Below are 24,547 nucleotides of genomic sequence, written 5' to 3' on the forward strand. Positions count from 1 at the left end.
ATATATATATATATTGCTCGCATAAAATCCCCGGGGTTTTTTGCTTTGTATGTCGGGGGCGGGAGATCCATGTGATTGGTTGTTGGTCGCGTTGCTCGAATAAAATCCCCAAGCTTCAGACACGCCCAGCTCCAAGCTTTTTTTGAAGCTGTAGTGTGGACGCTCCGTTAGCGAAGAAGTGACTGCAGTCCAAGATATTTAATGTTTGTTCACAATAAAACTGATATGTATTTGAAGTAAAGGTCAGCTAAGGACACCTGGTTAGGAGGATGGATTTTGTCACTGCTGTTTCACCACCGTTGTTGACTTAAGAACATTTCTATACATCGTAAGTTGATACAGACAATGAATTACATTACAAGGAAAGATTATACGGAGTCTTTGAGTCGACAACAACAGATCCACAGCAGCGCCTGAGGACAAACAAAGCCTCGATGATCGGGAAGTGGAAGACATCGACAGGTCTTTTGGCGCTGATCCAATGAAGGATCCAGTGGAATATGATCCAGACTGTGTCAATCTTTCCCAGTGTATTACCCTTACAGCAGCGTTGTATTAAAAAGCTAATTCATTACAATGTTTACTCTTCCTCAGGTGTCAAGGTCCGACAGATCTTTCTCACAGCAGACGTTTGGAATTGTCAAAGCAGTTAAGGTGTAATTGATATCATTAACTATGCGTCTGTGTCAACACCACTTGCCGTGAGAATGCATAATGTTAGTGTGCAATTAGTTACAGCCATTATCAATGATTAATCCATTAGTTTAATATGTTTGGCAAGTACAATGTCCACCCTGGGCTCGGTTCATAATCAATCCAGATTATGCGTCATTATAGGGGAAGTTTTTGCCAATTTTACAGCATCCTGACTCAAACCTTTTAGCAGCGACCAGCAGCTCTATAGTTTGCTCTGCAGGCGGTAGGCTAGTCCACAAACGTTAAAGGGCCCATGTCATACTTTCCGGTTATCACCCGTCCCCTTGTGTGTTATAGCTTTTTCTGCATGTAAACGGTCTGCAGAGTCACACACCCTCAAAGTACACCCTGTAGCGAGTAAAACTCTAACACAGAAAAGACCTGTCTAGCCCCAGAACGCCTCGTTGGAGATTTCTCATTTTCTTTCTGGTACCAAGAAGTAACGTGACAACGACCAAATGGACCAATCGCTGTAGCTCCACACCCACCCACTCTTTGTAAGCCGAGAAATGGAAATAAAGTGTTGTTAAAGTTAGGGCTGCTCGATTGTGGCAAAAATCATAATCTCGATTATTTGGGTCAATAATTGATATCACGATTATTAAAAACGATAAATTTACTTTGAACAGTATGTTTTTAACAGTTGATTACCCTGAACTTTAAGTATAATTCAACTGAAAAAAAAAAAAAAAAAAACGTTTTATTTCGATTACGTTGTTTTCATAATTGTTGCAAGCCAAAAACGTAATTGCGATTAAAATACGATTAATTGAGCAGCCCTAGTTGAAGTTGTGTGTGTCTGAATGCATGAACACAACGATGCATGCGTGATTTTTTGCAGTGTTTGCACGCTCTTGCTTTTCAAAGCGTATATTCCATCTTTTGTTATGTTCTCATAGTTATGAAGTAAAGTGCATTTTATCCGTCTTATATAATGTCTGCTTCTTCCTAATAAGGCAAATAAACACGTTTACACTTGACATCTCTGGACATTTAATTCTTTGTTTTCTTTCCAGTAGTTATATCCACGAAGAATATCCACTTTGATCTTTAAGGCAACCATTTGATCAAGGCATGTTAAAACCTTAACAAACACTGGAGGCAGACGCTCGCCATCTATTCAGTATTTTCCGTGCAATCAGTCGAATTTGACAGCTATAAAATTGGTCTGGCAGTAATTCAGCTTCAGCCTTTACAAATGCCTGCAGACACAACGTGTTCATGTTTTGAATTAACTGCACTTTATTTGAGTTACATAACTTTCGGTAACCTAAAATGCAGTAATACTTACAATTTGAAGAGACACATTCTAGTAGTGACTTTACATTGAGCTGTTAACTTTCACTATAGAGACGGTTTTAATTGAGAGGAGACAAAAGGATGCACTTTATATCCTCTTCCAACTTGGGCGGTGTTTCAAGCACATACTGTAAGTCGGCAAACTTGCAACACACACTCTCCATCTATCATACTCACTCACACACACTTTTGTCTTTATCTCTGCAATCTCCCACATGCACACAAACACTCATCATGTACGTAAGGCGGTATTATCACAAATGTCATTTACACACATATTCAAGAGTAAACACAGATAGATACCCACACACACACACACACAAACTGATGTACACACTGTTCCCTACTTGTTCTCTCTTCATCACACAGTCAACACACCTGGAACAGCATTCATCATTTGCGGTTAAGATGCAATTACAGGGCCCGGGTTACTGGGTCTCTAATGGGCTGCGTGGTTGATCCAGTTACATGAAGCAAGCGCACACACACACACACACACACACACACACACACACACACACACACACACACACACACACACACACACACACACACACACACACACACACACACACACACACACACACACACACACACACACACACACACACACACACACACACACACACACACACACACACACACACACACACACACACACACACACACACACACACACACACACACACACACACACACACACACACACACACACACACACACACACACACACACACACACACACACACACACACACACACACACACACACACACACACACACACACACACACACACACACACACACACACACACACACACACACACACACACACACACTCTGCAGGGATGGGACTTTTGGTATGCGTGTGTGATTCCATTAAATACTCATAACACTCTGTATTGTAAACTTTAAATGTGATTTTGTTGCTTGGCTGACACTCCGCTCGCCCTCCTTGTTTCCCGGCTTCATTCCTCCCACTGTTTGAGCCTCATGATCAACGTTAGCTTTGTGACAGCGAGTATAATGGCAGGCTTTCCGCTGGGGACAGGGCCATACAACAGGCATCTCTCTGGAGGTAATAGCGGTGTAAATTACAGCTTATTGTATTAAGCAGGCGGGGGGGAAGTTTGGCCTCTAAACACGGCTTCTGTGTTATTCCCACAGTGGCCCAAGTGAAGCCGAGGGAAACACTTCCTGAGCCAGAATGGAGTTCATCGGGGGGGAAACAAAACTATGTTTCTGTCACTGACTCGACTCCTTGTTCCCCTCACTGGGAACAACCAGGAAACTGGAAAACATGAAAACTTGACAGGTTATTTTTTAACGTACTAACAATGAAATGCGTTGCCGACAAGGACTACCAAGTCTTGCAATCCCTATTGTAGCTAATCTTTGGGAAAGAGCAGGTGGTGGAAGGGTTGTCGGTTCAAATGTACGCCTTTAAAAAGAAACTCAGGGTAAGTGAATGAGAAACTTCGGTCACAACAGGATACTTGAGAGCCGGCTAATGCATCATTCCAGTTCATTACACCTTGGGTCATTTGGCGTATTTCCGATCAAGTTATAATAACATTTGAGTCAAGAAAGAAGTCGCTGCAATCAAGGAACGAGGTAAGCTGGAAGTACTGGGCCAAAAAAACACAAGCGCTCAGGCTCCAATTGTAAAAAAGAAAGTAGATGTAGTGACTGTCACCTCTCACATTGGTTTATGGTGAACTGTTTTGAAACCTGGAGCAATTCTTTGTTTTTTTGATAAAGTAAAATAATAAGTCTTGTCTGCTGAACACCAGACAAATTGGACATCTCTTCAATTTGACAGACCCTATATCTTTACTCAAAAACTCATTCAAAAACCCATTGACTATGAGACAAGGGTACAGGAAGTGCTAATATGCCAACTCATTTCCAAGTTCAGGACTCATTCCGGCACTAATTCAGCTGCTTGGATACAAAATGGTTGATAATGTGACTGGAGAGTAAAATCTAAATCACTGTTGACTGTTCGGTTTCTCCCTGAGACATCTTTCTTACTTTGTCTCTTAGTCTGCTTCTAGTGTCTCGATACTGTATCTATAAACTCAATTCAATTTAAAAACGAGTATCTGTTTCACCTGCACGATCAAACTGCAACCTCAACCCTGCAGCGATCAAGATCACTTTATAAACACTAGGAATATGTTTAACCGTAGTTAAGAGCGTAGAAGCACCAGTGTTCAGATGAACACCTCTCGTCTCAGTTGACAGGCAGAACATATTTGACAGCTGCTCTGCTCCTCGAAACCCCTTCAGCTCAAACAATGAACTTCTTCCACAAAAACAACAAAAAATAAGGGGTGAGGAGGGGGTGGTGGGGGGGGTGAACAGTAGAGAAAGTTACAGCAACAGCTGCACGGGACCCTCGGTGAGTAGAAAATGTCGTGAGAGAGAAGTGTCAGCGGGGCCCGGCGTTCACCATTAACGTGCCGTTCGGCTTGTAAGCCTCTCGCACCCCAACTCCATCACCCCCCCCCCCCCCCAACTCCATCCCTCACTGCAGCTGTCGCCCCTTTTTTCCACGTCTCTCTCTTGCTTTTTTTCTTGCATGTCTTTTCATTCTTGTGTTTCAAAAACACGTGAGGTAATTCAGCTTTTACTCTACGTGCTTTGTTCCATGCAACACAATGTCCCCACTGCACTTTACTCTGCAGCTGGAACCATTGCATGACACAGAGTCAATGCATTGATGGACAAAAGGAGTGACCACCAAAAAGGGGAGGGGGGGGGGAATTCACACTCTGACATCTAGCTACAGTAGCCATATTAAGTTATTTAAGTTAGGTGCCAAAATGCTTTGTTTCACCCCGATGGATAGCACTTATTCGCAATGCAAGTAACCTTCAAGAGGCCAAATCCACATTTCAACTGCAGGTGCACCGGCACCGAAAGCCTATCTATCAAAACTGTGGGTTTTCTCTGGAAGTGTTGTCGTACAAGTCCTTGTACGATGTGAGGGTCTAAGGACAGAGGGTGTCGTTTTTCTCATACTGATATTCTGAACAATCTGTGCTGTTGTATTTGCTGTAAAGTGTCTCTACTGTAGGCTATTTTTATTATATGTACAGCACTTTGGCTCGACCATAAATCGTTTATAAATGTGCTATATAAATAAAACTTGATTTGATTTGAAATCATATTCTCACTTAACGCAGTTGTGGTGATTTGCATAGACGTGAAGCTATTTTTAATAGTTTTAAAGAGAAGGTTCAGAAAAGAAGTTATTCCAAAAATCTAAGTCACGTACATTTTTTAAAAAGGTGTTCTGAGAAACGTTCATATTTCAAGCCGATGTTGCCTAATTTTAACTTTTCAAATGCTTACTTGAGAGAGACAGTATAAATAATAATAATAATAATCCTTATATTTATTATAGCGCTTTATCAAAGACTCTCAAAGCGCTTTACAAATACACATTACACACACAGATCATACATGTAATGGTCATCTACTGTGGACAATACCCACAGGAGCAAATTCGGGTGAAGTGTCTTGCCCAAGGACACAACGGCCTGACGCAGTGGGGCGGGAGCGGGTTTTGAACTGGAGTTCACCAACGCCCCCTTGATCTGATGATCAAACGCACAGACCACTGCGCCACCCGTCCCTATGAGTATGAGCATGAGAAGCTTCCCTGACAGTCTCCAGAAAGTTTTAAAAGCTGCTATTATTGTCAGTGCTGCATTCAATAACAACTTGCATTCAATGCGGTTATTCAAACGATCGTCACAAAAAGCACTTTTAGCAAGAGAGAAGAACAATTGAAGAAGTGGAAGGGATTTTGCTTGGTATTTATTGCGAGAGAATGTTCTGCAAGCTGATTTTTGTGGAGGTAAATGTGATAAAAGTGGTGTTTTTGTGAGGAATTTACAAGAAAATTAGCTCAAAGAGGAACTTCATTGTTGGTCCACATGATTTAAACTGAAAAAGTCAAGTGTAAAAAGTTAAACCAGGTTCATGGATTTCTGTTTTAGCAAGCCATGTCTTATCACAAACACAGACAAATCCTATATGCAAAAAAGTGCAAAAATGTGAATACTTTCCAGCCCTGACTTAAGTTATCCCATGACTTAAAAGTAGTCCCATGACCTAAACCCCATGCAGCAGTATTGACAGGTCATGTATGGCACGTTGAAAGCAGCTGACAAGCGACCAGGAGGGCGTAATCCACTTGGTTTGTACAATGATCGGCCAAATGCAGTGTTTGCTCAGATGGCAGACTGGAACGAGCGTTTTTTTTGGAGGCTCACTGAGCACAGGTCAAAGGTAAAACAATTGTGCAAACAGAAAGGTCCTGGTGCTCGGTCATAGATTCCCTCAACCTGCCTGAAGCGGAGGCACCTGAATGTGTGGGCGCGTTCTCTGCAAACATACCAACATCCTGCCCAATTTACATGATGAGTAAGAGAGGGGAAACCACAGTGCCTCAGGCTGTCTGTTTGCGCCTAACTGCTAGTATTTCCCATGCAAATTGGGTTCCTGCAAGAACTAAAAAGTCAATGAAAGACAGATCATCGTCACCTGCCGACGTCATCAGCCTCGTTCATCTTAAACAATGTATACGTTTTAAAACAGGGGGGTCCAAACTTTTTTCACCGAGGGCCACATACAGAGAAATATACGAAGGGCTGGGCCGCTCACTAGAGGTATATCGCCTCGTAAGTTCAGTTATCAGTTAGCAAATCAATCAAATGTAGGTAAAGGATGCTTGTGAGTGTTGGCAGCTCATCCCTTAAAACAGAAGCCTCACATTGATTACAATAAGGAGAAATAGGAAGGGTGTGTTTCAAGCTCGTTATGTAAATAAGTCATCGGGCTTTTTTCTTATCAACTAAGATATGTTAGAAAATGTTTCCGACTTTAATCGACTGAATTAATTCTAAAAGTGGTTTTATTAACACATGAATACTACCATGTAATATATGTGTACAGATATATTTCAGAAGTGCAATATAAGACAAGCACAAGTTTCATTTGTGGGCCGTGTAACATTATACTTTTAGAATTAGCTGATGGCCGATTCGAAATGGTCCCCAGGCCGTCTGTTTTAAAAAGTGTTTAAAATGCATGCTCTCATAGAAAAACGTCCCTGCACATCAAATCAAGTGCTCCCAAAACAAACCCTTCTCACCTGAATGTGGCGTCCATCGGAGGTGCCCAAATACGCCACAGCTCGGCCATGGACTGTTACCACGGTGATGGATGTAACCAAGGTGTTGGTCAACTCTTTCTGCCAGTACTCCAGCCTCTGGACGAACTGGGTCACCTGCAGGCGGTACTTGCTCTCCTTCCCTTCGTTGATTCCCTCATGTGGGTCGCAGTCGTCTGATGAACTCTGCAGAGAATACAACAAAGGCATCAGGTAAAGATTGTAGGTCAACCCTTTGAGAAACTCTATGAATCAAGCTATGATAATAATGTATTAACAATGTCTCTGACACCAAATAATGACTTATCAATCAATCAATCAACAACTTTATTAATCCCGCAAGGGGCAATTGGTTATGAGCAGCAGCTTATGTCATGTACACAGGCAGGAACATACAAGAAGAAAAACACACAGATACACCCGGGAGCACAGATGTGAATAATTCTAATTTACACTATAAATAGTTCAAAGCATCACAATAATACATAAATAAATAAATAATCAAGTTAAAAGCCTTTTCAAGAATTTAAAAGTTTGAGTGCAGAAGGGATGAATGATTTAGAAAAGCGATTAGTCCTTATAGAATAGGTTTCCCCTTCAATTGGAGACACAAGGTCCCACGATTGAATAATGCAACACTGAAGCACCTGTCGATCCTAAAATGAAATCCAGAGTCAATCCTGGATCAGGTGTATTTTAAAGGGTCTTGTTTTACGTCGCTGTAATGTTCTGTTCAGACCAAAAGTGATTTTCTTTTTTTATTGTTAGATTGAAGCCAGAATTCTGAGAAAAAGTCAGAATTTAAAGTCAGAATTTTGAGGAAAAGAAAGTCAGATTTCTGGGAAAAACAAAGTATTTTCTAGCTATATTCTCTTTGATTTCAGAACTCAAAATAACATTAACTTATGTTCAGATCTCAATGAAATGTTCAGATGTGGCCCTCATCCTCCTGGTATAAACTGTATATACGCGTAAGAATGACAGTGGAGATAGTGCTTCTTATTGTACATGATATCAATATATCCTTGTGGTCACATCCTCTTCGGAATAGAGAGTTGGCACGAAAATCAAAAACCTGGAACAAGCAGTAAAGACCGCGACACATTTTCACATAATGCAGTTTTCTTGGAATCGTCATCCAGATTGGATCGCCCCATCCAAACACTGCTCTCCTGCTTGTTATATAACACCATGTTGAACTATCTGCTTTCATATCTGGCCCGACGGGGGAGGGTTAAGAACCAAAACCTCCTAAGCCCCCCTTAGCCACTCTTTCATCAGGCCCTGCTCGTAATGGAGGTCTGCGTGGTTGTACCCCGAGGGCACAGGAGTTTTTGGGGCGGCAGGATTTCATGGGAAACAGCGAAGAAGACGTTCGTGCTGTTATTCATTCAAAAATGTAGTAGAGATACAGTGCACATTGATTTTTCTGTAGGAGGGTATTTGCAAAATAGACGCTCACAATACAGAAATAGCCAATAAACAAACAACAACAAAATATATTACATAGCAAGCAGATAGCCACGGGTTGAAGCAGTACAGTAAGACTTTGTGTAGTTTAGAAAGTGTAAGTGTTGACAGCTGATTCCCAACTAGCCATGTTCAAATGAGTTTTAAATAAACTAAATGTGGCATGTTCTGTAATTGTTGCTCGGATGGAGAAGGAAGACTAACTAAAATAACTTTTCCTGAGTGGGATCATTCTTCCGCACTTGAGGACCTAAAGTCTCCACGGCTCCACTTTTTCCTTTCCAAACTTCGCTGGGTCGTGCAGATTGTTGTGTCTGCAGTCTTTGGAGCATACAGTGAGAGCAGAGACTGTATCCAGAGTCTGATTCAGGGCCTCTTCTCGATCCCCCCCCCTCTGCCTTTTCACTTGCTTCGGCCCTTTTGGTGTTTAGTCATGGTCTCCTGTCCCAGCCTCAGGTTTCATTAATTATTAATGACCCACAGGGTGGCTCTTAAAGGTCCTTGACCCGACTGCCTGACCAGCCCCAGCTTTCTGTTGTTTTCTCAGCTTCAGTGGATGATGACCTCTCCACTGAAGGACGGGGGGGGGGGGGGGGGGGGGGGAGGGAGTACAGGTACAAACTTTATGAAGACCTGTGGACGGCTCCTTTCAAAAGTGTCTCTCAGAGCCAACTCCTACATGCCTCACTTTCCCCCAGCTGTAGAGAGTAACTTTTTTTACTGTAATTAAATTCGAGTTGATTTGTTATGTTACTTAAAGAGGACATATGTGTATTTAGTGTCTCTACTGGGACATGTCTCCATGCTCTAATGTTCAAAAATGTAGAGCCAAGAGCATTTAGACATACAGATGGAGGGTTCAACAGACGCTTATATGAGCTAATATTGGGAAGAAGCCCTATTCTGCTCATTTTCAGGTTCTTATTTATATTCAGATGCCTCTACTGTGACATGTCTCCATGCTTCAATGTTCAAAAAGCTCTTTATTGTCCTCATACTGCCTGTGCTGCAGCACCTCTTTTCACCCTCTGTCTGAAACCAGAGCCCAGTCTGCTCTGATTGGTTAGCTGGCCGGCTCTGTTGGGATTGGTCAACCGCTTAGAGATGTCCCGCCCCTTAGCCTATCAAATACAATGTGTTGGAGAGTAGCCAATAGAAGTGTTACAAAATGATGTCACTATTTTACTGAAATAAACAAAAAGGAGTCTAATAGGCCATTTTGCATCAAGAGTGGTTTTACTTTTGGTATTTTTAAGTATATTTTCATGCCAATATTTTGTGAATTGTAAATACTAACAGGGTATTCTTTACAATTTAGCATCACTACTTTGATTAGAGTTAAAGATTTGAGTACTTCTTTCACAACTGCTTTCCTCAGAGAGATGTTTTTGACTTTAGTTTTGATTGTTTGTTTAATTTTACAAACTGATCTTGTTTTAATCCTCTAAATGAAGAAATGCCTGGGCCCTTATTTGTGGTACATTTGCTGCATCATTGGTTTAGTGTTTAAGCTCGCTTTGAAGATGAGTAATACATCAGGTGCTTCTTTCTCAATGACCTGACATCGCCAAGATGAAGGGAAGAGACAGCTAACTGCAAACCTTGTTAAAATCAAAAGTCCTGAAGCTCAGTGGCAGCAGTCAGAGCCAACGCTGGAAATGTGGAGGAAATTGAAAGCTGGCTGAAAGGTTGGATGTTTTTATGCCAAGCACACAGCTGTGAGGCGGTGCAGCCAGCTGATCTGCACTGAATTACTGCACATTAAAAGAGTGATAAGAACTGACAATTAAATAGATTTAAGTTGGATAAAGTTAAGGCCACGTCGGAAAAGGTGATGTTTGATGGGCTCGATGTGTGAATCTGTGTGTTTCGGAAGTACACCTTTACCTAGCAATCCAGCGTGAATGACGATCTATTTTATCTTCAGAACAGATTAAGAAAGGGGAAACTGCCAATACTTCTTATTTCTTCTCAAAACTACAACAGTCACCGCTATGGACATTTCACCACGCGGCTCAAGAAACAGACCCTGGACGGATTATTTTCAGAGCAAACAAACCGGGATGTTTGTTGAAGCGGAGCAGGGCGATGGGAGGGAGAACGTGGAGGAAAAAAAAAAGGTCTTGGAGGCATTCCTCTGCCCCGGCTAAAGGTATTCCCGAGGATCAAGGCAATGAAATTGGACAGTGGAAAGGCTGTTTTGACAGGCTCTGTTTGAAGCTCCGCTGCAGTTATCCGTGGCTGCTTTTGGCTCGGAGAGAGAGGACGACACACTGACCCTGACAGAGAGGGCAACAGGTTCTCCAACAAAAGGGACAAGAAACTTGAATATATATATATTGTTAGTGGCCAGTGATATACAGTAAAACATATTTTGACTATAAGATTTCAGGAGAAATACAAAAATTCAACTATTGAAAAAACAAGGAACACATATTCTCTATTATTGATCTTCGCGTAATGGTGGTTTTTTCGAACATTGCAGCAGCTTCTAAACCAGAGTAAGGACTACAAAAAACTCAACATTTTGGGGCGGTAGGGGTACAAATTATTTAAAAAAAGACTTATCTACTTCGTAGGTTAAGTTAAATCATGATTATATTTATTAAATATTTATAACTTCGTCCTTTTCGACCCTCCCTTTGGTTACGAAAAGACTGAAGCAAAGTCACTTGTGGCCTTATTGAAAAGATACAGTAGGAGAACCTGTAGGCAGTCCCTTTTGAAATAGAGCATAAACAAAAGATCAATCATTGAGTCAACAAAACCCCCAGTTATGTCTTTTAATACTGATTTCATTGAAGTTTAAAGCACATGTTTCAACTTTCTTGCATTCATCTTTTGGAAGATTTACGATGCTGGCAGGTGTTGCTGATGTTCTACATCTTCCGGGCCGTTTTGTGACCGTGTATTCCAGCCGTAGAACAGGCACCGTGGGGCAGAAACGTGAAATACTGTACACCTTTTGCCCCATACTTAACCAGCAGCCATTGTCCCCCAGACAACGGCGTGGCGATAGGGTTTCCGAGTCGTGGGGCTCCTAAACCCTGCGGCACTGCTCAGGAAGAGTCAAGAAGAGGGGGTGAAAGGTGATCTGCATGCTCTAATGTCGTGTTCATACTCTCACTGCGGCCCCCGGGTCCTGTGTGAATAGACACACTAATGCCTGCATTATGAACCGGGGACTGGGTTACCAAGAGAGAAGGTTTTGCATACAACCACTGTCTCTGCGGTGCAAAAATAGGGTAACGGCGCTCTTGCTAATGTACAAAAATACTCAGCGTGTTGTGGAGGCTTAGCCAGAGTTAGCATGCTTGCACACATGCACGAAGTCTGTCTGGTGGCTGGACGCTCAGCTGGCCCTCTCTCTGGAATAACAGACCTTTGACCCCCGCATTGCACCAGCAATTGTGCGTCCAGACAGCAGGGAGAGGTTTGGATGTCGTCGGGGTGTGTGGAAATGACATTTTTCAGAGAAAGTGAAATGCAAAGGCATGTAGAGCGCACAAATAGCTCTCTGTGTGTGTGTGTGTGTGTGTGTGTGTGTGTGTGTGTGTGTGTGTGTGTGTGTGTGTGTATTGTTGTGGACACACATTACATTACCCCACCTGAACATATAGGGTGCACGTTACTCTGCAACCTGACTCTCAGTGAATGTAATGACCGTGAAGTGTGTGTGTTTAAGTACGCAGGTGGCTTCTTGTACCGAGTGCATGGAGCCATGTGTTGATGTGTGTGTGTGTGTGTGTGTGTGTTGCTGTAGGGGACTGTCAGGGTGTTAGGGACCTCGACGCCAGGCAGGACGACAGCTTCGTTTGTGACTCGTAAACAAGTCCAAGAGGAAACCAGGGGGAATAATGTGGAACTGACTGAAAGTAAAACATTTGACTAAAAGAGGGACATATTTGTATTAAATAACATCTGGACATTGATGTTTGAAGACCCCGTAGGGGGGGGTAATATTTTTTGATTCCATGTTTGGACCGCTTAAAAAGAGAAAAGAGTTCTGAAGAACAAAACCAGTGCTGTTTTTTCAAGTTTATAGTTTGGGACACTAAACTATTTTACTTACGTTAGAGATGGGTATCAATAGTTGGTTGTCTGGTTTCTTAGAATAGCATGGCCCGCTGACTCTCCATTCATCTTATCAATACTTGCTGACAGTTGCATACGTTTGTGTTTCATGTTGGGGGCAACAGCCAAAAGAGATAAATAACCAAATGCTTGGATGCATTTCACAAGAGTAGATGACAACAGGGCAAGTTGTAACAATGGCAATATGACAATTTCGTCCAAAGGGGAAATATAACACAATTTGCCAAAGCATTTGTCAACACAGCATGCCCTTTTTATGTCGATACTTTATCTGCATTATTAATTGTTCCACTACGCAAAACCAGCAAGAACCCTCACACACCACCAACAGAAGGATATGTTCTTGTTGTGCACAGATACTGAAAACAAAATGTTGCTTCAGGAAAAAAATGTCTGTCTCTCTCCCTTTCCTCCCAAGTTACATTTTGCCCACATACTCCCCTTCAATTCTTCTCTTGACTAACCACCTTCCTCTCTTTTTTCTACTTCCTTTACCTCCCTCCCCACACAGTCTTTTCTTACAGTTAAATCATCTATTTGTGTGTGTGTCCTCCAGGCTTCTCCCACACAGGAACAATGCAGCTTCCAGCCTCTTGGTGCTACTAAATCCCTCTGTAACCTGGCTGTTTGAATGATGATCCTGCTTCCTATAGCTCCTCTGTCTCCAACAAGAGACTACGATAACATTTCTGACACCAGTTAGGGATGATTTGTCATCACTTTTTAACACTATTTTCCTGCACGTCTCAACATATTTTTCTCCTCTTCTTCTCGTAAAACGGGGATTTTTATCATAAAGGACTGCTGAGTTTGATGATCGGGGGCCAAAAGACACTATTCCTGCCCTGTCTGGGAACTTCTACTTAACAGCAAAAAAAAATTAAATGAGCTTTCCAGAGTTGTCCACATGCTCGGTCAGACTGACACAGTAGCTAACGTTACAGTCTGCAGATCAAAGCAAATTATAAAAAGGTCAACTCCTTCATTCTTTCCAGCATTCGCAGATAGGGATGAGATATTAAAAATTGTTCACATACTAAACGTATTCAATAAGACACATTTCCCGTGGTATTTTCATAACAGATGGGTCGTTTTCCCTGCTGATGATTGATTTAAGGTTACGTCCATGCAGCTCTCATCCTAGGTGTTTCATAAAAGCCCCTGACATATGAGATACATTACACCATATAAACCCGGGCTTGTCATGCTCGGCTTGCATTTTCCGCATGAGACGTTCCCACCGGACTCGCACGTTTCTCCCTGACTTTTATTTGTTGAAATACTGAGGTCACATCGATTGACGTGACATCTGCTGCGAGGATGCTGTGGAGGGGACCCTCGTGGTGCTTATTACAGGCGGTTTGTATTGTAAGTGAGACAGGATAGTAATACACAAATAACAGCTAAACATGTGGGTTTTGTTCTATATGTAATACTTACATCACTTTACTGGTGTCAAAAATAAGCAACTGCTCATTTTAAGGGGTTAATTGACGGGTCTGTAATCATCTGCTACTGCGAACGATAGCTAGCTGGTTAGCATTATCCTTAGCAAGCTAGCTAACAATGGCGATTGTCCCTTTGTGTGAGGGCACAGCTGCAGTGTTCAATTTCTTATTCTGCTATTGCATTTATATAAAGGTGACCCAAAGGACCAATTGAATTCTTTGTATGTTCATCATCAGACATTATATGTGGTCTAGCTTGTAACTAATACATTATTATCTCTTGCTGAGACAGATAAATGGACAAAGAGTCAGCACTAACTCCCACTGTACAAAAGTGTAGCCAAAGAATCCCAGATAAAGGAGCTGCCATCTTGAGATTTTTGCATCTTTTGTGATGTGTTTCCATTTAGATACTACACTGTTGTGCACTGTGAATAGTGTGGGAATTTTCAACCATGTAGCGTTGTGTGAAATTGAACACTGCAGAGCTGTGCCCTCACAAAAAGGGACAATTGCCATTGTTAGCTAGCTTGCTAAGGATAATGCTAACCAGCTAGCTATCGTTCGCAGTAGCAGATGATTACAGACCCGTCAATTAACCTCTTAAAATTAGCAGTTGCTTATTTTTGACACCAGTAAAGTGATGTAAGTATTACATATAGAACAAAACCCACATGTTTAACTGTTATTTGCGTATTATGTGTTTACCAGAGCAACAGTAATCACAGCTGTTTTTGCTACCAAGATAGCAAGCTGTGAGTGTGATAAGTGTCAAAGTGTGTCAAAGCCAACTTTTGAAAGTTATCAGTGCACCATCCATCCAACCATCCACTTGTAGTGCATGTTGCTATACTTTGCAATGGGATGGACTAATGCCCTCAAAATAGTACATTTAAATACCCAATTTCAGACACAGGAAGAGCCTGCACATTTCTGATTGGGGATGAGTGGAGCAAAACGTTGAAAAGAAGCTCCAGAACAAGGTGTACCTTACCAAAATGATATATATTTATTAACATGTGATGGTATTCAGTTTTATCAGGCATATTTAGCAAGTTAGACGGTATGCAGGAGCCTATTTGCAACTTTGGCGCTACTCATTTCTCTCCTATGCACCTGTATCATTGCCAGTAGGTGCATTACCTCGAGTACACACTGCTTTTTATAAATAGTCCCTGGGTGTAAAAGATCTACAGGCATAATGGATGATTATGAATGTAAACACCCCCCACCATCTTAACACTTTCTGATGGCTCAGTAACTCAATGAGTTATGACACTGGATCATTCTCAGGGTGCAAATGAGCGCCACATCTTGCTTTGCTTTTTCAGCCCGCACATTATTCACTCAGGACATTATTTAAGAGAATAAATGTCTTTCTGAGGTCTGATCAATCTCCAATCTGGCAGCGGAGAGGAGCCATCAGTCGTATTTACTGAAGCAGCTGCTTTTTCTACATGTGCTCTTAATTATAGAAACACATGGATGTAAAGAAACAGGCGGTGATTTAGTGTTGAGGCTGCTTCGGAGAGTTAGCAGCAATCATCAACATGCATGACTTTATTAGCATTCGAGTAGCCCTCTCCCATTGATTACTTCAGTCATGGGGGGGGGGGGGTTAAAAGTACAGCTGTTCCTGCGTTTATAGCCAAAACAGCTTCACTGAATATGTCAAAAATAATGTTCCCTTTATACCAAGGAGGACTACATCAACTCGAAGCAGGGGTATGCACATAAGTTATACATCTTTTCCAAACATAATCAGCCAACACAGTTTTTTTCCCCACAGAATCCCGGCTTTCTAGCAGTCTGGAAGAATCAAATCCACCAGACACTTGGCAGCATCTTCACAGTAAAAATTCTCCCTGCACAGCGAAGATTTGACTGTGTGCCGAAATAGCCAAACACAGCTCCTCGGGCCTTTTCACTACCATTTAAAGCAGACTGCCTTCATGACTATAAGTGGCTCTCGCTGCTTCCCATTTATTTTCCAGTTCTGACGGGCAATTTTCTTTCTCGGAGACAGATTGAACTGCGGGTGCCTTGCTATGAGGTAAGGCAGGGAAACGGCAGCTGGCGAGCCAAAGCCCAACAGCAGCCGTTAAAGAAGAGCCAGATAACCTCAGGTTGTAAACAGCACTTGCTTGCACTTCTGCAGAAAGGCAGCTTATCAAGCGAGGGTCAACATAAGGCCTCCTGTTCTAGGTAAGAGGAGATAACTGGCAGTGTTTTACTAGCAGATCTTAGATCAGAGACAGAGGAAGAAAACAAATACGACAGAGTACTGGCGACAACACATGATCTAAAAATATAGCGCCGTGGAAGAAAATGTTCCTCACAGAAAATGTGCTTTTTATTGCTTTGTCCCTTTTCTCCAAGTGACACATAAAAGCAAACATAGTATTCCAGCAGCTTTACCAAAAGAGCTAAATATACGGTATATCATTGAAATCCCGTGGACACACAAACAGCCAAAACCTCATCAAATAAACGTCAGTAAACAGACAGGGTTTTTTATAGAAGCGGATTTTTATGAAGTCACCGTAAAACATTTCACTGCATGTCGTGACAGCTTGCAGGTGGCGGCCATGTTAGTCTCAGAGTCTCCACTCGCTGCATGACGAGGCAAACAAAGTCTTTCCTCAGGGAGCCGGTCATGAAAGCATCATTGTGCTACTTTTTAACACTTGTAAAACTCTGGCATCTGGTTTTTTGCAGCTCAACCTCCTTCTCTCACACTTTACGCATTACATCAAAAGATCTTCAGGGACCGGGCTCTGAATAATTTTGCTGCATCTGCTCGCTCTCGCTTATGGAGCCATCAGGCCTGCAGCCAGAGTGCAATGCTCAGTGGAGCAACTTAGTAAACTCTCTTCATGATGAGGGCTTGGTGCCATGTTTTACTTTGAGAAACATGCAGGCTTGAGGTGTGTGTGTGTGTGTGTGTGTGTGTGTGTGTGTGTGTGTGTGTGTGTGTGTGTGTGTGTGTGTGTGTGTGTGTGTGTGTGTGTGTGTGTGTGTGTGTGTGTGTGTGTGTGTGTGTGTGTGTGTGATGCGATGCAATAAAAACAACAATTGAAAACTTGCAGAAGATTTTGTCTAAGCTTAAAACTAAAAACCGTTGTTTTACTTTCAAGCCGTTCAGTTTACTACCAAGCAATCTGCCGAGGCGTTTTAGCGCAAAAAAACAACCATTCAGAACAGAAAAGCAACTCATCCCTCAGGTGTTCGCCTTCCTCCTGAACTATGATCCACTTCTTCCTATTTTTAACAACTTAAAACCAAAATAGCCAGATACAGTAGCTACCATCTAGTTAGTACACTGTCATGTTATGCAGTGTCTACACTTGTGTAGTGTGTGAATTATGACTGTGTAGTGTTGTCTCCTATAGCAAACGGCTGCTGTGGCCTCAATGGAAGTAACTATAGCCACTGCTAGCTTGATAGCTTGATAGCTAGCTACTAGTGTAATTGTTTGGGGTAGGAAGATAGATAGATTTGGGAAATTCTTTCATCACAGAAGCAGAAGTGTGTTCGGACATTAAAATACAATACTTAAAAAGTGGAAAAAATAATTAACAATTAAAAATAAAATGGAAAAAATTATATCAAATATAAACAAAACAATATAAAATAAAAACTAAAATAAAAAGTCAAAAATACTACAGGATGTCATTACAGACTGGCAAATAACTGATTCTGCGTTCCCCTAAAACTTTTAGGAAACCACTTTTAAATTCACTCAGGGCATTTCTCCTACCACCTAACAAAGAAATCTGCTTCGTCTTTCAACCGTAAAACACACCATTCAGTTCCCAGAAAATCCACTCGTCCCTCTCAGGTGTGAGCTTGCCTTCCTCCTGCATTCAAGCCAGGATCACCGATGATGAGGAGGATAAGATCAAAGCCTGCAGAGTATATCTGTGTCCCAGGGATCGACCCGATAGCTCCTCTGCATTGTTTTGGTGGTAAAAGCCATTCAACTATGCGGACAGAGAGCTGGGTTTCTTCTCTCTTTGCCCCCCATTACTTAAGTACACATGCAGGCACAATCCTCTGCTAGCATTGTGTGGGGATTACTGGGTGAAAAGAATGGGTTGGGGGTGGGATAAGCCCTCAACTGGGGTGAGACCTTTGCTGTTGTCCACTTTCATTTGGTTAGGAACATGTGGAGTACTTTATTAGTTATCTGTGTATTCAGGAAGCATGGGGAAATGGTTGATAGAGGGCTTTTGTAAATTGTCCACATCAGAAAGTGTCAAATCAGAAGCAAATTCTCAGTCCAGGTTTTGAGGTTTCCTTATCTAAGAGTTCATTTAGGATCTAAAGGATGAACCGGCCAATGGTTTCTTTCGATACTTGTTGTGGTGTTGACCAGATCTTCAACCAGACGACAAACGCTAAAAAAATTCAAACTTCCCAAGCAATGTCTGAAAGTTTGAAGTGGAGTTGCATAGTGTTGATATTTTTTCTTTAAAGAAGAATTCATAAATAAGTCAGAATATGGTAAACTATGTATATGGTAAAGATGTTCTGACTAACTTCTAAAAGGTAACGAGACGTGCCCATAGCTTTGGTTTTATCTGCACAACGTTTAACATATCTGTATTCTTCTGGTTCTACAGGATGAACCGGATGAACGTTTCTGCCAACGCTTCTTCTTCCAAATCATGATTTTAACGGTGTCCATTATCATCTGGCCGGGGACAACAGCTGGAAATGAGCAATGTTTGCTAAAGCTGCCCCATTTACAGAGTGTTTCTCAATCGCGAGGATGCTGGCTTGGTAGTCCCGTACTTCCAAGTCACTTCAGAAACTAAGCAAGTATGCTTCCAAGCCACAGCTCCGGAAAACGAAGAAGAATGGAACAGGCTAACAAGTGTGCCATTCTCTCTAACGGTTTCAACATAAACTGTACCGAAAATAAATACCTCACGATGTCTATCTAATTATGAACTTGCTTTACTTTCACGGAACACATTTTAGTTGATCACAAATGTAACAAAGTAAGATATTTACCAACACATGTTCTACGCCACTATACTTACATTTAAATGTGTGCTGCGTTGGTTCAGCCATTCTCTGCAAGGGTTTTTGAAATTGGTCTGTGCGCAAAGCATTGTGGGGATTTTAAGGACGCGAAGTCTACCCATGTGCAGCCTCGAAATTTCCCCCAAACCAAGGACGTGGCCTCGGTGGAATTCCAAGCATGCTGGAGATTGGAACAGTCCTTCGTCGGCACTCGATGACGTAGCATCCTTGAAATATTGGCTTGGAAGCCAGTATCCTCGAGATTGAGAAACGGCCACAGTTTCTGTGACAGTTGATCAATGGGGACTGTCCACGACACTAGAAACTAATACATTAAACTAAATAAACATTACATGTTACTTGTTAGACGCTTTTATCCAAAGCGACTTACATACTCAATACTGTGGGCAATCCCCACAGGAGCAATTTGGGGTGAAGTGACTCAGGGACACAACGACATGCTGACTGCAGTGGGGTTTGAACCCTGATCCGAACACCAACGCACTAGTCCACTGCCCCACACGCCTCCCTTAAACTAAATCAAAAAGGCTGTGTGCATAAACAATGTACTGCTGTTACTTCAACTACAAAGTACTACATCTCGAGGAACATGGAGATGAGATAAGATTTCATTTGTGTTTCCCCAGCGTGCGTTCCCCCCCCCCCCCACACACAGGCCTGCAGGGAGCGTTTGCTGCTCGAGCGAACTCTGTGATGGTGAGCGTTTCAAAGGGCCAATAAGACGAAGCTTGAAGGATCCCGAGCCGAGGAAATGAGAGCGATCCGAGGTCGAAGTGAGGAGATTGCTTTTGGTCCTTCATTTAGAGCGCGGGGGACGACAGATAAGCATCCACTCATTTCAGGAGAGCAGGATATCACAATGTGGTGAACTAGAAGAGTAGGAGGCATGCTGCTGATTAGGAAATAGCTCGGGGGCTTTGACTCATAAGCTCAGCCGAGCACAGATCCTCCATATTTGACACTAAACAAGTGTATCACGAATGGCCTTGGGCGCTGCTGGCAGTCTCCTCCGTGCTGGTACGGAAAGCATTTAAGAAATCCAATCGGAGATGAGTCTGTCAGCGGGAAAGTATTTGAGGGAAGTATCTCATTTACTCTTGCTTCAAAACAAAAACTCGACATGACTGCCACAACGACCATGAAGCCACTTTGTGTAATTGGCTGGAAAAAAAGCACGTTGTCCGTCAGCCAACACCAGCACAAAACCCAAAGCTATGTTGGATTGTTTGCAATAGATTTTAATCTGATTAAATACTTAATATTAAGGAAATCTCCAAGAGGACTAATTCACATTCACAAATTGTTGTTAAATCAATCAATGGTATAAAACAGTAAATACATCTGCATGATTTGACACATTTGAGAAGATGAATGACTCAGATATAAGAGAAATGTTTGATTTGCCGAATTGCATCTGACGATATTTGATTTGGCAAATTATAGTTAAAGAAATGAATAAATAAGGAAAATAACATTGAAAAAAGGTCTAATTCCCATTGTTGAATTGCTTGTTGATGCTTGCACTAAAAACTCAATTAACAAAAGTGTAAAAAATAAAAGAAATGACTCATTTGAGAGGCTGGAAAAGTGACAAATGAGAGAAAAAGGCGTTTATTCAAAGCGGTACTGGAACATCTTATCTGTAGACTGAATTGATCTGTATTTGGCTGATGCTGGCTGGTGGTAGTTTCCCACTGTGTACTGGACGGCATCTTGCAGGCACTGGCGGTTTGCATATTTACTACTCTCCGCTTTATCTACGGACCAAAGATAAGATGTGCATTGTGCACACAGGAGCCAAAAGACTTTACTCACGCTCGCAGCTTTCCAGCACAACAAGAACCCAAACTCCCGGGATAATCATTAACGCGTGAACTCAAGAATAAACACTGACACTGAGTGGATGTGAAGTCATGTGGAAAATCCACCAGGGAAATGCCTGCAGACAAAATCATTGACCTAATAATACAAGTAGTGTAGAAATAAAGTTGCTGCTGTGAAATATGTTATTCTCTAAGGTGATCATTAGACAAAGAAATCCATAGATGATTCATCGAGGCATAAATCAACATGTGGCATGACCCGTTTAACTTTTAAGGTGAGGTTATTTTTTTAAGTGTAACCATCGTACCATCACATGAGATAAAGGAAATGTTTTTGATCCCTGATGTGCATGTGGGAGCTGACCGAGCTTTCCTCACGCAGATGGACCTGCCCGGACACGGCTGCCAGGTGGGGTGTGTGTGTGTGTGTGTGTAGGCACACTGCCAGCTTTCTTTGAAAACATGTCGCCATACGGCAGTCGGAGTGTGTCGGGTCAAACACTGTTTTTCCGGGTTAATATGACATTAAACAGTAGCTTGCACCTTCCATACCTTATGCTGTACTCACTGATGAAGAAGATTGTTGCACTGAAGCCGCTAATTACAGTATTTTCTATTCTTCTTAACTTACTTTAAATGTAATATGTTGATTTTCCTTTTAAACACAAAATCTCTGAACTAAATACCCAAAATGTACATGAATTTAGGTTTTAGGGCTGCAACGCATATAGTTACATCACTATGCAACACTCGCACTTCTATTGGCTAGCGCTCCAACACATTGTACGTGATAGGCTAAGGGGCGGGACATCTCTAAGCGGTTGACCAATCACAACAGAGCTGGCCAGCAAACCAATCAGAGCAGACTGGGCTCTGGTTTCAGACAGAGGGTGAAAAGAGGTGCTGCAGCACATTAAAGCATGGAGACATGTAGAGACACTACGTACTGATATACACCTGAACATCAGCAGGAGAGGACTCTTTAAAGTAGAGACACTACATACTGATATACACCTGAACATCAGCAGGAGAGGACTCTTTAAAGTAGAGACACTACATACTGATATACACCTGAACATCAGCAGGAGAGGACTCTTTAAAGTAGAGACACTACATACTGATATACACCTGAACATCAGCAGGAGAGGACTCTTTAAAGTAGAGACACTACCTACTGATATACACCTGAACATCAGCAGGAGAGGACTCTTTAAAGTAGAGACACTACATACTGATATACACCTGAACATCAGCAGTAGAGGACTCTTTAAAGTAGAGACACTACATACTGATATACACCTGAACATCAGCAGGAGAGGACTCTTTAAAGTAGAGACACTACATACTGATATACACCTGAACATCAGCAGGAGAGGACTCTTTAAAGTAGAGACACTACATACTGATATACACCTGAACATCAGCAGTAGAGGACTCTTTAAAGTAGAGACACTACATACTGATATACACCTGAACATCAGCAGGAGAGGACTCTTTAAAGTAGAGACACTACATACTGATATACACCTGAACATCAGCAGGAGAGGACTCTTTAAAGTAGAGACACTACATACTGATATACACCTGAACATCAGCAGGAGAGGACTCTTTAAAGTAGAGACACTACATACTGATATACACCTGAACATCAGCAGGAGAGGACTCTTTAAAGTAGAGACACTACATACTGATATACACCTGAACATCAGCAGTAGAGGACTCTTTAAAGTAGAGACACTACATACTGATATACACCTGAACATCAGCAGGAGAGGACTCTTTAAAGTAGAGACACTACATACTGATATACACCTGAACATCAGCAGGAGAGGACTCTTTAAAGTAGAGACACTACATACTGATATACACCTGAACATCAGCAGGAGAGGACTCTTTAAAGTAGAGACACTACATACTGATATACACCTGAACATCAGCAGGAGAGGACTCTTTAAAGTAGAGACACTACATACTGATATACACCTGAACATCAGCAGGAGAGGACTCTTTAAAGTAGAGACACTACATACTGATATACACCTGAACATCAACAGGAGAGGACTCTTTAAAGCATTGGTTGATTACTTGTCAGATCACATTTTCCAATGTACATTTGTGATGAATTGATATTAAAAATAGTTTTCAGTTGACAGACTAATGGATGAATCGACATTGTTTCAGTACTCTGCTGTGTTTACCTGCGTGCCGTGCGCATGTTAAGTCTGTGTCATGATGAGATAGATGCAGGTCGCCCAAAGTCTGCAGACCTTATCTGATTAAAACACAGTGTTCTTTAAACAAACGGAGGCTTGCAGTGAGTAAATAGAACATCGTTGTTTTATTATTCATGTTGTTTCCCGTTAGTGAGTGCCGGATTAGAGATGGCATGGACAGGCTGGAGCATGCAGGACGCAATCTGGGACATCTGAAGTTAAACAACTCCAAAAGTGCAAAGATACCTCTGTGCTTATTTTATATTTGTGTTTTGGACCGTCCTACCTAAGGAAGGATTAGCTTCTTCGTCAGACGCCAAATGGTACAGATAATATCCCTTGATGAAATCAGATATAAGGATGAAACCTGTTGCATCCTTCAACAGAAGAGACTATAGAATTAGTAATTGTCTCTGATCTACAGTCGTCAAGACAACCACTTTAACACTTCAGAGAATTGGTCCAAAGTATGACCAAGAATGTAACTTTCATAATAAAGTGTTCTCCCTTAAATCTCTGAGCTCCAGTTGGACCATTGCTCTGAAAAAACGAGGAGGCCTGCAATCTCTTGCGAGGCAGTTGAAGTAAACCCTCTTGCCCAATTTCTACACATTGATTGGGGTATTTACTTTTAATATTAGATAATCTAATCATGTTTCTCCATACTGCAAATCTAATATTGCTACTTTGGTCTACTCTGTGCATGCAGCACTTATTGTGTCTTCATGTACCGTAAGTGAAATGGAAAAAAAAACCAGTAGATTTTAAATGCATTTTCTGGCTGACAATAGTTTTTATATACTGTATTTTCTTCACTTGAGCTCCAACTGTCAAGATGTCAAATATTTAAAAAGGTCAAACGGCTACTCCAACATAAACATTATAATGAAAGGATTCCACTTTAGATTCATTTAGAATAGATTCAACTTTATTGTCCGTGCGCATAATACAACAAAAGTACACTTCAAATCGATCCAGACTGAGATAAAAAAAAAGCACATTAAGTTCATGAGGTAACGCATCCTTGCAAAAGACTCCACTATATTACTTCTTAACGATGGTAGTGTTGATGTAATGTGTCCCAGCTCCTGATCTGCACATCTGCTTCATACAGAGGGAGAGTTCACGCGAACAAATACCAGTTTAATGATGGCATGAGCAGGCCGGGGCATGTGGGGCGAAACAGCGTGACGTCCACAGCAGGAGCCATTGAATCAGCAGCAGCATTACAGAGATCCACGGTATTAAGTCTCTCTATTGTCAGCC

At 41.8% G+C, this 24,547-nt stretch overlaps 1 protein-coding gene across 1 annotated transcript in view; it reads right to left on the bottom strand.

The window, feature by feature from the left end:
• Positions 1-24,547, bottom strand: part of met (MET proto-oncogene, receptor tyrosine kinase) — a 105,569-nt gene that overhangs the window by 67,103 nt on the left and 13,919 nt on the right. The window contains exon 3 of the mRNA XM_034204589.1: positions 7,163-7,366. Within this exon, the coding sequence (XP_034060480.1) occupies positions 7,163-7,366 (204 nt within the window). The remainder of the gene's footprint in view (positions 1-7,162; positions 7,367-24,547) is intronic.

This window comes from Gymnodraco acuticeps, unplaced genomic scaffold (genome assembly GCF_902827175.1).
Source record: "Gymnodraco acuticeps unplaced genomic scaffold, fGymAcu1.1, whole genome shotgun sequence".
Taxonomy (NCBI): Eukaryota; Metazoa; Chordata; class Actinopteri; order Perciformes; family Bathydraconidae; genus Gymnodraco; species Gymnodraco acuticeps.